The sequence below is a fragment of the Strix uralensis genome, chromosome 1 (genome assembly GCF_047716275.1).
Source record: "Strix uralensis isolate ZFMK-TIS-50842 chromosome 1, bStrUra1, whole genome shotgun sequence".
Classification (NCBI taxonomy): domain Eukaryota; kingdom Metazoa; phylum Chordata; class Aves; order Strigiformes; family Strigidae; genus Strix; species Strix uralensis.
The window spans coordinates 65,195,824-65,214,145 of NC_133972.1; the positions used below are offsets into that span (position 1 = coordinate 65,195,824).

At 40.0% G+C, this 18,322-nt stretch overlaps 1 protein-coding gene across 4 annotated transcripts in view; it reads right to left on the reverse strand.

Moving 5' to 3' along the window:
- The window catches only part of LOC141943660 (sodium channel protein type 5 subunit alpha-like), a 223,804-nt gene that overhangs the window by 21,416 nt on the left and 184,066 nt on the right, over positions 1 to 18,322 (reverse strand). For all 4 annotated transcript variants that reach the window (XM_074869336.1, XM_074869320.1, XM_074869328.1 and 1 more), the window contains one exon: positions 3,241 to 3,363. In XM_074869336.1, the coding sequence (XP_074725437.1) occupies positions 3,241 to 3,363 (123 nt within the window). The remainder of the gene's footprint in view (positions 1 to 3,240; positions 3,364 to 18,322) is intronic.

Here is an 18,322-nt window from a genome sequence, read left to right on the forward strand (position 1 = left end):
CTCTTATCCATAATATCATTTACTACTCCGCTCACTTTGTGTGTTGTCATCAAAGATTTTATATTCTCTTCCAGGTGCTGTTAAAGTCCAGATTAAGGACAGTTCTCATTCTGAGACACTCATCACTGAATTTACAGTGTCATCACTCTTTACGATTACTTTTCGAGACCCATCACTCTTTTAAAATTAATTTAAAATACGTTTACTTGGCTTGGTACAAAGCTCGTCTTTTCATCACAATGTCCCGTGGTATCAGATTCCTCTCTGAAATCTAAGGATATTATATCAGCACGGTTACCATCATCAGCATAATTTGTAATCAAATCAAAGGACCATATCATTTTTACAAGAACTATTCCCATGAAATCATGCTAACTAGCATTAATTATGCTATTTCTTTCCTGCATGTATCTTGTAGCAGCCTCACCATGACTTTGCCTATATCATTTTCACATTAAATGGTGTATCATCATCCCACTCATCCTTCTAAAATACTGCAATAACCTCCCTTGCTGGGAAGAAATTTGCAGGGAAATGACACCTCTGAAATAATTCCCTGAAGGACAACACATGAGGTGACATTGGAGACTTCATGGTTTTGGGACAGGCAGCCCTAAATTAATTTATGCTGGGCCTTAATATGGCCTGGAAAGCAGTGGGTGAGGCAGGGTGGTGGCACATGCATGGAAACCCCCAGGGTCTACAGTAACAGTCAGGTGGCATACTGGTCTTACTGGGGGCTTTTTGGGGGACAGAGAGGCAGCATGGCAACAGTTCAGCCTTATTTTGCAGGCATCTCATGGGATGGGAGCTGCTGAGACTTGTGTCAAACTCAGACACGTCCCAGCCTGTTTGAAGACAGGGAAAGGACTGAAGTCTGATGGTAACAGGTCCTCTTGGCCATCGAAGTGCTACTCTGTGCCTTTGCTTCAGGACCAATTGTTTCCAAAGTTTATGTACAGTGTCAATGAAATAAGTCTTATTGCAGTATAAATGAGAACTTACTTTCTCCTGTTCTAGCCATGCAGAGATCTTTCAGTTATTTGAGAAGAAGATGTTATAATAGAGCAAGCTATTATTATTTTCTTACTGTCAGTGTTTGCTTCTCAACGTTATCATTATTTAATCCATCACTGTGCTGGCAATTTTCCTGTGCATTTTGGAGCATATGAACTCCTCATAATGAAAGGTCTAACTGTCCCTAGTCATGTTAAGTGTGGTTAGACAAACTAAAAATAAAACGATTTGATTTTCCAGTAGCACGTATTCTCAATTACACTTTATCATAGTTTACAAGCTAATTCACTACCTCCTCAGTGACTGAATATATTTCAGCTACTGCAATGGTACAGGGAAGAAAAGGGATCTTGAGTCAGGGATCAGGGGGGCTTACAAGTATGAACATGTTAGGAAGGAAACTTGCTGGACTGACGCGTATGTCTACGCCACATAAGATCTCCACCAAGCCAACCTCTTGCTAGTCTCAGATAGAGATGCAAACTTTTTCACGTTATTTCTCTCTTATTTCAATTTCACTTTTCTGATGCTTTGGGCTAGTCTTCCCACTGCTTTTCAGGTTTGAATCCAATTTAGTTAAACTGATGCAAAGTCATGAGTCTTATGTCAGCTTATAATACGTTATAGGGGTTTTGCTTGAACTTGCAAATCCACTAGTAGAAGCTAAACCTTCATAAGCCAGATTTAAATTGATTTGAGAGTATGTGCACAAATCACTCTGGTAGTTAAACTAGTGCAGCTTTTGCTGATACCAACATTTGCTCAATTTGCAAATGTTTAATAAAGACTTGGAGTGAGGTCATCAAATGACGTAGGAGTGAGAGCTTTAATTAATGTCAGTAGTGCAACATCACTTTGTGGCAGCTGATGATCTGCAGTTTGCTTTTGTTTTATTTTGTGAATAACATTTAAAATATTGCCTGTGTTTGATGAAAAGAGTGTGGTGAACAAAACAATTCAGGTTTGGGTACTCAGATGAATAGAACTTTTTGAATTTTTTTGTCTTACTACTAACACAGAAGAGAATAGTCTGCAACTAGATTTGTTTGATCTTCATCGGCCAAAATAATGTGATTTAGGTAATCAAAAGGTCTGTGGGAAAAACACATAGATCCCCAATTCTGGTCATCCACAGAAGAGACAAAGTATGGGTACAGGGTTTTCATAAATTGCTCTATTACCATATTTCCTGTGTTATCTCAGTCATTAGACTCTCTAGCCTTCAGTCTGTCCTACTGCAAGGGTACTGTAATGAGAACACTTAACTGCTAGGAGCTCAGTGCATGAACTACACATTTTAGTCACTGATGACTCAGACAAAATTTTTGTCTACAGGAAGGCTTTACCCTGAATATACCTCAGTATGAATGCTGTAGCATTTTCATTGGCCTAACAGAGTTGGGATCGTCAGATGTTGTAAGTTTGTCTACGTGTAATTTTCTTACACATTTGCTTTATCTTGCTATGCAATCTGCAAGATTAGCAGTAACCTCAGCTCATACAGAACACAGTTGTCACCATCTGCAAGTCATGCATGGTGCAAGGAGTTAAATAAAGTGCTTATCTAGGCAATAATTGATTAGTGTAGCAGGTAGGCTTAACAAATAAACAGGTATGCTGTGTAGATATAGCCACTCTGGCAAAGGAATGCAGAAGAGAAAGAGATGGATGCACAAGATGGAGCAACAAGCACAAGCGACATGGTTTTAATGTTAACCTTGACATTCCACGTTAAACCCCACAATCTGTTCAAAGGAATGATTTTATATAGTCATTCATTTGCTTTCCCTATCTTTAGCATTTCTAATTTTTGTTTTAATTATTAATGAAAAAGTCCTTAAGAACTTTCCCAGTCAGTCTCATTTTAATACATGTCAAAAGCAGAGAGCAAACTTGTAGCTTGGTTATTCCCCGAATATGTCTTATAATTGAGACGTAATTGTTAGCCAGATGCTTCCTCAGTCAAAAAGCTGTTTTTTAAAAAGCAATATGACAAGTTAGACAGCAGGATTAGTTTATCATTAAATCCACCAGAGGATAAAGCTGTAAAGGTACAATTGCAATCAAGACAAAGGAGGGATTTCTGATATTGTTGTTCTGATACAGCATTATAATGCCTTTCCTTTGGCAGACAAAATGAAGATAAAACCACATGCAACAGTTCCCTGTTACATGCTTGATGTCACACAGTTGATCTTTGATCGATGCTTCATATAGTCTTACCCTCATCCCTTCAAATCGTGACAATGCTCTTAATGGTCGCAGAGCTCGGAGCGTCCTGAGGGATTTAATCGGACCCATCTCAGAGTATCCAAGTGAATTGGCGATGAGGCTTATTAAAGAGACCTGAATGGAGACACAAAGTAAAAATCCAATCTGTTAGTATACTCCTGACATTTTCCTTCTCTTCTGACTTTCCTTCCTGAAAAGAAACAACTGGTTAGTGGAACAGTGGAAAAAAAATCTTAAATGGAAGACATTAAATTAGACCAACAGAGAGGAAAGGAGATTTTTACATCCACACATATACAGAACTCTTACAAAACCTTTGTTTCCACAAAGTTTATAGAAATATAGACTTTCAAAGTTGGCGGTTTTCTTTTTAACTAAGCACACAGAAATCCTCTTAATGTCAGCTTGCACAAAGTGGATGAGAAAGGAGATCACTGTTACAAAATCACCATTCTGTGACACCCATGCTGTAGGTTTCCTGTACACTCCTCAAGGTGTGTGTATATTTGACTATTGAAAATATGAGTCACGTAAGTGTTATAATTTAGGGCTTTCTGGATGAAAGCACCTGTAAGATCTAACCATTTCCAACAGAGATTAAAGATTTCAGCATTACCATTCAATTACTAATCTTAAACTTACTGATTAGAAACAAGTCTTCTAGATTGCTGATAGACATGACTTTATACCATAGACTCTAAAAGAATGATGTGCATGACTCACTGATTCTGCACTTTCTCACTTTTTCTGGTTTCTGCACAGTCTCTGAAGGAGAAGGAAACTTGACAGGTGCTCAGCATTGAAGTTTATATCTCTCAGAGATTATTTATTTGAAATAAACTGTCTATTTCCAAATCTGGAGACAGCAAGGAGGGGTTCCAATGCTGCTCATGTTCTCAGAGCTTTTGTAGTGCCCTGCTGGTCAGAAATGTGGATGCTACCAGGCACAGGACTGGAGTCTGGATGAGCTGAATGGCAGTAGACATTATGAGTCAGATTAAAAAATACATAGAGCAACTGGGTTTTGTATGCTCAAATCAGTGTTCACAGCCTGAGGCAGTGAGAAACAAACAGCTCTCCACCACCATAGGTATCATGCCAATTTGCATGTATTAAAAAAAGAACCAAAATTAACTGTCACATATTATAAAATATCATTTTCTTAGAAGAGCGAGACCTATGCATTTTGCTCATCACAGTTTTCTTACTCCCATCTTTAGCTGATTTCACAGCCCCAGTTACCGTAGTATCAGATTATCTCACACTCACCAATGTGAGTGTGCAGAGTTTATCTGGAAGGACTGTGCTTTATTGCCATTTAAAGATAGCAGCTAAGTCTAAAAACAGGGATTCTTCTACACTATATAAAAAACAGGTGCTTAATGTAAAAGGAAACTCTAGGGTCCCCCATGAAGTCAGACAGCTCTGGTGGGAAATATTCCTTTTCATTTTAGGATGGGATGATTTTTCCTCTGAACCCCACTGCTGGCTGGCCAGCCCAGAATCACCCATGAGGTTTGTGATAAAGCAGGAGAACATAAAGCCTGGTCTCCTAAGTCTCAAGCTAGTGTCCTCTTTGGAGCAGCCTTTCTCCTGAATATGCATTCATTTATGTACAAGTACTGTCTGCACAGCTAAGAATCTTTGTAAAACTTGACTAATTTCTTAAATTATTTACCTATTGATGGTTTTATTGTGGCATGTGGTTGACAGTGAGCCTAAGGGCAGGAGGTCTCAGAGACACTAAGCCTGGGCTGGATGCAATGGGCTGGATATCTGCCAGGATAAAACAGCCCACCTCTGCAGACGACTAAGTGGCACAGAGGTTGACTGTCATGCTTTAACATGTCACTCTTTAACAAGGCATGACACAAACTCACCTGCTGTGTATATAGACCCAGAGGCTGACATGGAAGGAAGGTCTTAATAAACACTTCTTCATTTTAATGGTGAGTGTGCTATAAAAACATCACAGTAGACAGACAGACTGGATTCAAGGTTTGATGTCTTAGGCCCCTTAGACACTGGGGAGGTAAAAATCGCCAGTGAAGCCTTCGCTTCCATCTCTAAGAAAGCAGGTGTGAGCATGCCTAAGAAGCTATTTTAAAGTAATGTTATAGGTTTGACATGCTTCTTTCACCTAAATCCTGGTCAGTCAATGCTCAGTTTTAATAGAGATGAAAATCCGGGTTTGACTTAAAAACTATCTTAAACTCACCAACACTTCCAAACTGAGACAGCACCCATTTTCTGTCTTCCCTATTTCTCACCACCCTTGATTACCTCTTGTACTCTGAAGCTGCATTAACCTACAGTCCAAAGCCGCCTCCTTTCACTCACTCTCCCCATTGACTTAATGGTGCCTAAATAATGAGAAAGGACTGAAGGATTTAGATGGGGCTTTGAGCAGCAAGCTAGTGGAAGGTGTCCCTGCCCATGGCAGGAGAGTTGATACTAGATGATCTTTAAGGTCACTTCCAACCCAAACATTTCTATGATTCTGTGAATCTATGATTTGTCTAATAGCAGTAAGTAAATGCATAGCATACTTACATACTAAAGCCATTCAAATAAGCAATCTTAAAATTGTAATATAACTGGCATTAGTAAGATATTATAATAGGAGTAACACTGTGGTGCATATTTCTGTCTTTGATGGAAAATTTAGTGTGGAAAGCAGACTTAACCCCACAAAGCCTTGGAGCTTCCTATCCAGAAAGGCTGAAGGTATAAGAAAAAGAGCTCGATGATAGCACACTCAGTGATAGAAACCAAGATGCATACACTCACAAACCAAGGGAAGCTCATTCATTTGTAAAATGAATGTAGAGATTTAAAAGAAAATTAATCAAATACAGAACACCCAACACACTTCTTTGCTAACTTCATCCACAATGACTGAAAGTCAGATCTTCTCTAGGTCTTCGAACTGCTTGGGTTTGTGCATCTGCATGCTTGTTCCCTCAGCCTGGATTTATGTCCTATAACTCCCCTTTCTATCAAGGCAGAAGATGTTCTATTCAAATCCTGCAAGACCAGACTTTGGATCTGAGTGGATTACCATTTTCTTTAGAGTGCTGTAAGTGTCACCCTGAAACACATCACAGGTGCTGTTGTCCTCCGGACACAGATTTACACAGCATTAGATATCTCTTCAGAGGATTAGGCCATGAAGCTGTGTGATATTTGGCAATTTACAAGGCTGGACTCAGAACTGAGTTTGACACAACTTGTTTAAGTGCTTGGATATTGGTTTTGAAGGTATCCCCGTCAAATTTTATTTATAGGAGAGTTACTAAAGCAGAGACTTGGCCATTTGAACTTGATTAAAAGTGATTCGGAAGGCTATTTTTAGGAAAAAAATCAAGCAGTTTTCAAAATTGGTGCTGACTGCCCCACATAATCACAGCAAAAGGTGAAGTCAGCTGTTTCTGTTATTTTTTTTTCCTGTTACAAGGCCGTGCAGCCCAAAGCTGTTCTAAGGTTCTGCTTTGTGCTCTGCTCAGTATCAGAAACGTGCTGGCATCCAGAAAACACCTCAAAGGTCAATGTAACCTCCAGACTGACAATATAGCACACACTTCTAATCCTTTCCGTATGTGTTTGCAAATAGTTTTGTAGGTTTTTCAGAGAAAAAGCAACCTCTGAAGACCAGGCAGCACTGTAACTTTGTGGAGAGCAGGTGAATCCTAAGGAGTCACTATTGCCTGGAACCATTTCCCATAAAATCCACAACTTGCTGTTGGGCTTGAGCTTTCACTTCACCTTCACCTTTCACATAGCATGTGTGCTAACAGGTAAGCTACAGAGTCTCTCATCCTCCTGTGCACTTCTTCTGACCCAAGAAGCCTTACCATTGTTCTCATTTGCAGATGCTCTGCTTCTAGCATTTCCCTTGAGAGTCTTTCCAGAACCTGCTAGATCTTACTAAGAAGCTTTCCATCTAAACCTTCCTTACCCTTAATCAAGTAATAATATCCTCCATGTTAGCTCTAGACTGTTCCTTATCCCCTGGACTTGCTGTTCATTTTGTGCCTCTGAAGTGTCCAGGACAATGTTGTCACTGGAATTTTCTATCTATTGTGAAACCCAGTGTGCAACCTGGCCAGCAATGAGGGTCCCTGAGGTGGAGAGTAGTCCTCATAAATTGGAGTATGCAATCCTGTCTTCACAGACATTAACGGCAAAAGTCTCACCAATTGCATGTGCTAGGATTTCAAACACGTGTCAGCTCTTCCCCTTTGCTTTCCTCAGATAATCTCAGCACAGCTCAACAAGAGCTCAGCACTATCAGCAACTTCCCAAAATTTAGTCCACCCCAAAAGAGTGGAAACCCTGAAAGAGTCAGCATTTATTGCCCAGCTCAATGGTAGAGTTTCCCAGCAAAGCTCAGGCTTCAGGCAAAGCCATGTTGATGTTACCTACACACCTTGGCTTATTTTTGCCATTGTAGACAGGCAGGTGTTGTTGAGTTCTCTCTGATCCTGGCATTTAGGGAAGATTTTGCCCCTGTTCCTTACTTTCTTTGTCCAGAGATAGTTTTATCTATGTATCTATAAATATTTTATCTCTATAAATATATTAGATCTAGATAGCTATAGACCTGTATTTCTATATACAAGTTTATCCATACAGATTTTACAATGATTTGTATGACAGCCTTCTGGAGCTGGGTAAAGGGAAAGATAAATGAACCCCACAGCTTCATTTTTGCCATTTTCAGTGTTATGCTCAAGTGAAAAATGAGAGCTTTTAAATCTTGTGACTGCATTGAACACTAGAAATACCAGCTATGGGGATTATCAGGCCTGTGGCTGGTGTTCTGAAAGCCAACCTCCTGTCATCTACATCGTTTAGTGTCATTAGCAGCACAGGTCTGGAGTGCCCTCTTGTATGACATTCATAGGTCTTTTGAGGGGAAAATCAAGAAGAATCAATGAATCTGGACTGCTAGAACACAGGCAATGATCTCTGTAGAGAAGCTAGCCTCACCGATAACTGTTCAAAGTTATTGCTACAATTTTCTAATGAGATGAATGTCTGAACTTCTTAATTATTTTCACAGTCCACTACTAGATTATATTTGACCCCAAAAAAAGTCTTTTCTAGGAATCAGGACACTTTTTCAGTAACTGCCACTTTTTTGTTTAATTATTTTAGCGGAATATTGTTATTCTTGAGATAAGAAATATGATTAATGTATTTGTACCCAGGTGGCACCCATGTAGAGTTAGGTTCCCAGTGTGCTCACATTGGTGCTCACAGCAATTCATCAGTTAACAGATATGCAGCATTTTTTGACTATTAAAATTGTTCACTATGAACACACAGAAATAAAGTTATACAATAGGTATATACATCTTCATTATCTGACAGTGATTTAAGAAATCAGTGTTGTAAACCAATATAAACCCCAGTAAAGCTGTCAGAAGAGATTTTTAAGGCTGCAGCAAAACAGTTATAAAGTAGGAAGTGCAATAATGCAGCTTCCTTTCAGCACACACAAGGGAAACGATCTTTAATCAAAAGATCACAGAGTCTCTCCCAAGGAGTAATTGTATTTATAACAGTAGTAGGGTTCCTTCCTATATGCATACGTTTTAATAGCATATTAGCAGCATGCACAGACTCCCTACCCATGAAATTATGCTTGGTGGCAGTAATCCAAGGGGTGCAGTCTTTGGGAGCAGTGTTTCACCTGAGGCTGACAAGGTTTCCTATAGAGAGGAGGTGGGTTTGAGCTGGAATAGAGACTGTTCCCCTCTTTTTTGTGTTCCTTCCCACCAGCCTAAAACACATCATCTCAGATAACCAGCGAGCATCCACTGGACCAAGCTGGAGGCAGACCTGAGCAGAACCATTCAAAGGCAGATGCTACTCGGCATAGACAGCATTTTTGAATTAACCCCAGATCACCACTGAGATGAATTAATAGCAGAGCCCAGGGAACAAGGATTTTGGCCTGAGCAACAGTAAAAATCGTCCTTAGCTGGTCATATAAATCCTAAAACCCATGAGAACAATGAGAAGCTCTACTAAATGTCTACTTGCTGCAGCACACAGCCGTGAGCAATACCCTGCAAGCTGCTGTCTCATAGAGAAGAGGGGACCTCCTTCCCATTTTGGGCAACAGCGTATGTTTTATGCAGCTAGGGATTTCATCAAATTAACCTGCTTGTTCAAATTAGAGGGGAGGGAGCAGGGGAAAAAAAGACATCTGAAAGGGAACACAGCAGCTGAGTTGAAAGCTCTGGCCACTTATTTAAATAAGCAGTTTCAGCTAATGCAGGCCCCCAATGCTTTCAAATAGCTTTTTGTGTGCCCCAGGAACACCTGTCTGACTTGCTAATTGTGCTTTAAAAAAAAAAAAAAAAAAGTAGAAGAAAGAGAGCTTGGATTACTTTGGGTGCCTCTTTTCAATCCAGTCTGGTTTCTCCTGTCCATTGCTGCCAAGGATACCCAAAGATATCTTCACAGCCAGAGTGGCAGCCCAGTGTCTTTAAGAGCCAGGCCTGTGGTCCCAAGTTGCTCCCCTTGATTTGAAAAGGAACAAAATTAGGCCTGTACCTCAAATGCAAACTGGAAAAACTACAGGAAAAGGGGAATTTGCAAATAAATTGAAATACATGGAACTTTTTATTGCCACTCTGAAATACTGTTGGGAGAAAAGGGCTTGTAATAAGGTTGGTATTCCCTTTAACGTCTACCATTTCTAAGCAGATGTTTATTATCACCATAGTTTTTTTAAATATCTCTTTACCTTTTCACTCCAACATTACATTTTCTGCCATATAGATGCCTAACTGTATGATTGCACCTGTCAATCCAGAAATTGCATGTTATGAATGACATAAAGTTAAAGGAAAGTCTTAAAATTAGGACACTAGAGAGACACTACGGTGACCTAAACCAAATTCTCATCTCTGCTATCCGTTTCCTTGAATCACAACCCTCACATTCAGGTAAAGACTACAAACTTCTTAGCACTGCTCTGGAGTTAGTCCATAGCATGGAGATGAAAGTGCGTTTGCAAACAAGTTAATGAATAGCTTCTCTCACCAGCAGCAGAGTTCATTACTGCTTGTGGAGTGCTCTCGTGTATTATAATATGATGGGCTACACAAGTGCCTAGATTAATTATAAACAAAATTATCTCCTGTAAAGCCTGACACTACTTCTTATAACTCAGGTTAAAAAAGGCTTTTACATCATCCACTCATGTTTTTTCTTCTTTTTATTTTTTTGATTCCTCATCTACTACTCAAACAAAGGCTGTGAAACTCTGTTAATATTCCATCTTCTCAGCTTGTTTCTCAGTCCTTATGTCCATGCTTTTCAAAGCAATGTTTCCTTTTCAGAGGGCAGCCTTGTTGCAAACAGCATGTGCCACTCCTGTTGGTTTAAATGCTTTTAAATAAACTGTTCCTGCATCCTAATTGCTTCCTGGTGGTTTCCAGAAGAGCCTCTTAATGTCTCGCTGTTCTCTTAATCTGTCACCTCCTATACACCTGCTCAGGCTTTTCTAACAACTCCAGTCAATTCCCAAGGCAGATGGCTGCAAATCAAGAATTAAACCTCAGCTAATTTCTGAGGGCAAGTCAAACAACCTGCTGCTCTGAGCTTGCATCCACTGAGACGGAAAACTGACTTATTGACTTGCAGTTTTCCCACCCCATCCTTTCCAAATGGATTTTCAGCTTATCTCAAATCACCTTTTCACTGCAAGCAGACACCTTTGCCAGACCTCCAGGTCCCATTTATCAGCATTGGGTAGGGATGGCAGAGGGATTGCTGTGAATTCTGGGGACCACACAATGCTCCGTGATCAGCCAAACCTTGGCTAAGACCAGTCTTTCTCCTTGTTGCAGCAGTCGTGGCTGTGCCTTGAAAAGTCTGGTATTTCTACTGGGATTTAGAGGAAAATAATTTCTTCATCATTGACTATGTTCTGTTTCTCATCCAGATGCAGTGTGAAGACAACCTTGATTTAGGGCAGCTGAAGAGGAAAGATATTCTCCCCTTAAAAAGATCTCCAAAACCACCACACAATTCATCCCAGTGTACCTTCTTGATGCTGAATGCTGTTGTCAGGAGTAGATGGGAATATTATTATTTGTTATTTGAAGATAGCGTTACAATGCCAGGGGTGAGCATAGTGATTAATGAGAGAACATTGCCCTGGAGGCTCAGCCACATTGACTCTGCTACATTTCCATCCCAGCTGGTGGGAGTTGAGGTGCTGAGCTGAAGGCATGTTTATTTCTGGGCAGGATTAGAATCAACCCTAATTATGCAGGACATGATGAAAAAAAAAAAAAAAGAGAGAGAGAGAAAAAAATCTGTTTGGGTAGAATCTGTTTGGGTAGTTTCCACAAGGTGCTGTTCTGGATTTGCTCAATTTACTACAGCATTTATTTTATCAAATGTTCCAGATCAATACGAAAAATACTGAGTTGATGTGGGAAATATGAGAATCTTAGCTTGAAAATAATCTCTGTTTAGTTGGATTCTTGAACCTGATTGATCCCAATATTGTATTGAATATGCTAAGATAGAGAGGGACTCTGAAGAATTATAGGATCCCCGATTTCTGCCAGAAAAGACAATACTACAAGTAGGAGTCTTCATCTTCATTTGCCTTAGCACAAAGCACCCCAAAGGCAGGGTAGGAGACGAGTACAAAATCTCAACACCACTGGGGCACAGCTTTCAAATTTCATCCCAATTCCTTTGATCTCTGCCCCCAATCCCAGATAAAGGATCCCTGTGATCCCTCTGCAGGCTGCTTCTCTCCCTCCACTACTTCCTTCCTTCCCCCTCCTGCTGGCACCAGTCTCTCGAGCTGCTACTGACCATCCTGGATGGAGCCCCGAGGGTGGTGGGAAGACATTTTTCAGTCTGCAACAATTGTGGGATTGCAAAAGTGCTTGCTGGTCATCAGGAATAGGAACTGTAGGACAATACTCCTCTGTCCCTGCAGAGTGTGTGGGACTCTGGACTGTTAAATACAGCCTACATGTCCCTCCCAGCTCTGATTCTCCATGCAGGGGAGAACATCACTGTATAAGGAATTTGACTGCTACGCTCACAGTAAGAAAAGGGCCAAGCAAGCTGCATGCAAGAGCTCCAGGGTTTTATTCACTCTTTTCTTTTAAAGCATATTCTTCTAAAAAATGACATTGAGATGTGCTCCGTCTTTAAATAACTTGAACAAAAATGGTGGTAAACCTAATTCAGTACAATCTGAGTTGAGATGGGTTTTCTACATCACTTGCAACAGCTGTAATTCTCCCTCAGTAACTGAAATTCTTCAGTGATTGCAGTAATTCTTCATATTGCAACAGTTTTGCAAGAGGTAGGCAGGAGTGAGCTGCACTTACTGCTGGACTTTTCCCCTCACCTTCGTTTACTGTCCCTTTTCCTCCAGTCAGAGCATGCTTTGTCCTTCTGTGCCTTGTCTGAAACCAAGCTTGTGTTTCCACTTGGCAAAGCCGGGTTGCTCTCCTTTTAGCATCTATGTGGTAACTAACATGAGGTGCAAACCAAGATAAGACAAGACATTTGGATGTTTTTGCATGTGTTATGTTGAGATAAAATGTGGGGAGGCAGAAGGGAGATTTACAGCGTCGGCTGACCTGCTAACACACATTAAAACCACTTATCTCATCTTCATGAGGATTTTTTTTTTCACTTATCCCGAATTAGCCAATATGTAGTAAATCAGCATTTCTCTCTCTCTCTCTCTATTTTTTTTTTTTTTTTTTCCCCAGAACCAGGCTCGCTGGCTTCTGGAGACATATTCTCTTTCCTATTAGTTATCTGGGAGGTTTATGTCATCAGCAGAGGCCCAGAAGAATGTACACTGAGACATCTTGAAAAATCCCAAATGAACTTTGAGGAACTGCAAGAAAACTAGTCAAAAAAAAGAACTCTGAAATAATATACCCTATTGTAACCCGTGGATTTTTGATAACTCGTAAAGAACACTAATAAATTCATTCTTAAAATGCTTCTCCAAGTGACAAGCTGTATTATTTTTACTTTGCCTTGGTTGTATTTTTGTCATTCTGCTCCTGTGTACTTTTCTGAACAGAAACTAGATGAAATTCACATGCTTTTAGGATAATTTCCCAAGAATACAAATTGGATTTCAGTGCTGTTTGAGAACACCTCATTACAGCAGATTGTGTAATTACTGGTAAAGCAAACAGAAATCACCTTGCTAATCAACAGGGAATACAGATGGAAAAAACAATTAAAGTAATCATAAGCCATCAATATTTACTTCACACAGCAAGTTTTTAATTATCACTTAAAGACAATACAACACAAGGGCGTAATTTAATTCAATTCAATTTTTAACTAGGGATAGAAAGACAGTTTTAAATTGTTCATCTCAAACTCAAAGATTATTAGCTGCTTAACTCACCTGGCAGTAAAGTATCCGAAGTAAAAATCTTAGAGCAAGTGCTTTCCAGTAAACCATCTCGGAAAACGTAATATCTGTATTTTTTTAAGCATGCAGTGAGAATTATGGTCCATTGACTGAACATCAATGAACAGTTCTTAAACAAGCAAACAGGAAATTTGGCAGCAAACAGGAAATTTGGAAAGCTGCTCAATGGGGAATACAGACCTCTAGATTCAAACTCAGCAGCTCCAGGCAAACACCAGGAACCACTCACAAAAGTTATAGGGGGTTGTGAAACGTACATATTATTTAACTTTCGTAAAAGTGTCTACAAAATTGTGCCTAGTGGAGTTGTTGAATAACTCATTTGAGATGTCTGGCCTCCAAATCCTTTGTTGAGCCTTGCTTGAACTACTTTGCAGACAGATATATTGCTCAAAGCTGTTGTGAGCCACTGCCTCAATGGTGACAGAGCAGGCTCTGTGGGAAAAGGGATGGAAGGAGCAATCTTTCTGCATGGTGATGCAGCTTGGAGAGAAACTGGTGGGACAACAAGGCAAAAATTGAGAACTAGAGATGAACTTCCCTGTTGCAGGACATAGCATTAGGACCTGTTGCTGGAGATGGCTGAAGGGAAAGGAGGCTGCCAGCATCTCTAAAAAAGCAATTGTTTGAGAAAACAGCTTTCCCCAATATCAGATCTTGAAATGGGATAATTTTAGTAAGAATTGGTGGAGAAACCCTCATCTCCCCTTGTCTCCAAAATCAGTAAATGACAATCAGGGTTTCTTTTAAGCCTGGATTGGGACTAACTTTTGGTCAACTAAATTGAACCCAAAAGCTGCAATGGAGATGATGGATTTATGGTAATGGACTTTTGTACACAGATGACATTAGTGCCAGTTTAAGAGGATTTTTCTGTATATGCACAGGCAATGAAGCTTGGCTGAGTATTCTTACTAATGAGTTAGAGATTTTACATCCCTTTCCTGAGAGCTTTCTTGTTACAGCTTCTGTAGGGTACTGGTTTCTCCCCTCTGCCTTCAATGCATGATCAGCGAGTGAAGAAGCTGTTGACCACAACACCTCCTGTCTTTGAATGATGCTAAGCTCCAAACTGACCACTGCAAGGGAATAATACATCTGCTGTCAGCAGAGACTGGGACATAGCTCAGAATTAATTGGCTGAAGCTCAAACTAGATAAGCTCAAGATAATATTTATAGGTCAGAGGAAACAATTGAAAGGAACATCAAATATGACACCAACATGCACAACTGGTGGAGTTTATCTGCTCCTTGTTTAAAACCCCAGCCATCTCTGCCTGATGCAGGACATGCCTTGTTGAGAGCAGTTTTTATAAACATTCATTCTGAATGCCATGCACCTCCATCTCTGGCCAAGTTTAGACTCCTTGTTAAATCTGCTTTGTATGAAGAGGTTTTGATTGCATGAATGCTTGGAAAATATCTATTCTTTGTGAAAATATTTTCCTGTGCATAAACACCATTCCTGATGGTGATATTGATGTCTGTCTACACTTCAGGTATACTATGGTCTCTGCTTTTCCCTCATTTGAAAAGAGCTGTGGACTGAGTGCCCACCACTCCAGTTCATGAGCACAGAGGGGCTATATTTGCTGTGTAGAAGGGGGTTACTTTTAGCAGTATACTTGTTTCTTGCAGGGAGGTAACATGTACAGATGTACAGTAATGCTGCTTGTTCAGTATATCCAAATTTCAGCAGACATCTAAAGCATCTTTCCCAGGTGCTCTAAGTTGAAATGAGCCTGTATTTTGTGGTTTGATTACTCCTTTCTCCCTTCCTCCCAAAGAAATCTCTTGTGGTGTTATTGATAGGACTTTACTGTATTGCAGTGTATTTAAAAGCACTCTCTTACGATTTTGCTACACTAGCAGACTTCTTTGAGATGCAGAGAAGCCCATTACCAGAGATCATCCTTTAGGGATTCTACATCGAGCAAAAATAGCTCTCAGTTTGTGGATTACTGTGTGTTTTGATGTTCAGCTTTGCAAGACAGAATTTTCTTTAGTAATCCACAATTGTCAGATGGAGCCTTTGCTGTTCTACTGGCCCAAATCAGTGTTAAAGCTCTTTCACAAGGCAGGGTAAGTACAGAAAAAAAATTTAAAAAAAAAAAAAAAATCGGCAGCAATATGCTTATACCCCCTCTGGGTTCACTTCCCATTTAGAAATAGTGAATACTTGCAAATTTTGAGCTGGTTTTATGAATTATTCACAACAGAAAAAGGATTCTGAGTTGCATTTGTACAATGAGAAAACACAGATGATAGATGGTTTCACATGTCCAATGAAAAATCAACCATCACAGCTTGAATTTTGAATACTGATACCAAACTGCTAATGAGTAATTTGCAGATCAGGAATTTTTAAGTGAATAATTTTAAACAAATAAATTTGAGAAAATCAGACAAGTGGTTCATCTGCTTCTTTTGGAGCAGCTAATTCACCCATTCACTCCCTTCTGCAGCTCAGTTGCAGTGATTTGGTTCTCAAAGGACCAAAAAGAAAATGTAAATTAAAGTAAAAAGTGTGCTGGAAAAATGATAGCATGTTACTCTGCCAATTCAGAGTGGCAGGGTGTGTGAGCAATAGGGTAGGAGAAGAGCATCTGTTAAACCCACTAAAAATATAGTACCAGGTTCTCATAATCTACATTGGGAAACTACTTTGAAGAAAAGAATGGGGCCTGGGAAAAATTTTATTCACTGAGAACATTAAAGGGCAAGAGATTTCCTAGAGCCAATAGATAACTAAAACAACTCAAGGGTGAAGCAACTTTTAGGTTAGATTGGGAGCCTGCAAAAACAACATTTAAATGTGGGTTAAGAAAATAAAAAATTCTGGGTCAGTAAGAAGGGGTGGATTTTCTGGGGACAAGGGGAGTCCCATGGGTCTATGGTCCCCTTTCCCCCATAGAACTGTTTTATGCCATATGTGCTCTGGATGTGTGGCAGGGGAGGTGAAGCCCCTTTCCCCAGCCCACCTGTGACTGTCTCTGAAATCTGTCATTATACTCACAAACTCCACATTAAAAGGCAAACATGTAACTAAATTTTGGGGTTACATACTGACTTTGCATTCTTGTGTAACTCCTGTTCCAAGGGGATTTTTATCATGGAGGACAGAATTTAGCTTAGTTTTTGTTTTACTCTCTTTGGTATTAATTAGATGTTATGCTACAAAGTATGTATTTCTAAGAAGCACTGAACTCATTTCAAACTGTTAATGATGCAGCAAAGCTCCAAACTGTTTCGGTGAATTCATCGTGCAAACTGTTGCTCCTGTCAGGAAGGCCTCTCCTTATATTTGTGACAATATTAAACCCTCATCCAGCCCTTCTAATCTTCAGAAGCTCATTAAAACAGTAACTCCAATAACAAATTCCTAGAAGTGCATATAATACTTTAGGTGAGTCCTGTTAGTCCCATTTTACAGATGGAGAAACCAGGAAAGAAAAGCTATGTCACTCAACCTAAACCACAGTAAGCACAGGGTTGGGCTATAACTTAGGAACAGGTGGTTTCCAATTTTGTGGTTAGATAATTAAACCAGGCCTTCCTCTTCTATCAAAATTAATCTGTGAAAAATGAGTGCCTTCCCTTTAAGAGGTTTCCAAGCATGTATGCAAAAAGGGATTTATGACCTACAGTTTATGTAAAGAACTTCCTTTTCATAAATCAATTTATTAAAGCTCTAGAGAAGCTTCCAAAGGCTCTGATCCAGCAGTGCACTTAGACATGTCCATAACTTCAAACAAGTAAATCGTCCCATTGAAGTGCTTTCCTGGGCTGGGGCCAAAGAAAGTGCAGTTCTCCCCTGAGGCAACGTTCAGATGTAAAATGGGGAAAAATAATTTATCAAAAGTGTAATAAGTTACACAGTCATGGCAGAGCTCTGCCAGTCTTCCACATTAATACCTCAAGCTAATATGAAATGACCTCAGGGAGATAATTGCCTCCTTTATGATATGCTGTGATGCAATGTTAAGCTTCATTTGAAGGATGCAGTATTGTTGGCTTTTCCTGAATTTGCTGATCCTGCATCCAGGCAACGAGAAACTTCAAGAGGAGACATGCCTGGTACTAACAACACTCCTGGGGCATGACCTCTCCTTTGTTCAGCTATTACTCACTTTTAAGGATTATCCTTGTAGGAGAACGAAGCATTGTGATATTTCAAGGATTTGGAGTATTCTGTAAGGTTTTGTAATAGTGAAATCACTTTGACAAGACGATTATTCACACCTTCTGGACTCCTTCACTGGGAAATACCTGGGAGACGGTACTGAACATACTGTTACGTGCCGCTGGCAGCCTCACCGGGAAACTATGCCAAGGACAGCTTCTCTAATCTGCTGAAAGACTTGTGTGTCAAGGTCACGTGTGGAGCATTCAGAGGTAACCAGACCTTGTGCTAGCTGGGAGTGTGGAATGAGATGTTAAAAGATAGAAGAAAGAGTGAGCTCCTAGGGACAAGAAGGGAATGTGACTCAAATTATCAGGGTGACACCTCTATGTATCGACACAAAGTGGTCTTCTCTGCTCTGGCACACTGATTCCTGGGGATGCATGGTTACATATCAAGACCTTCTTCAAGCTTTGCCTAGAGTTGTTACTCA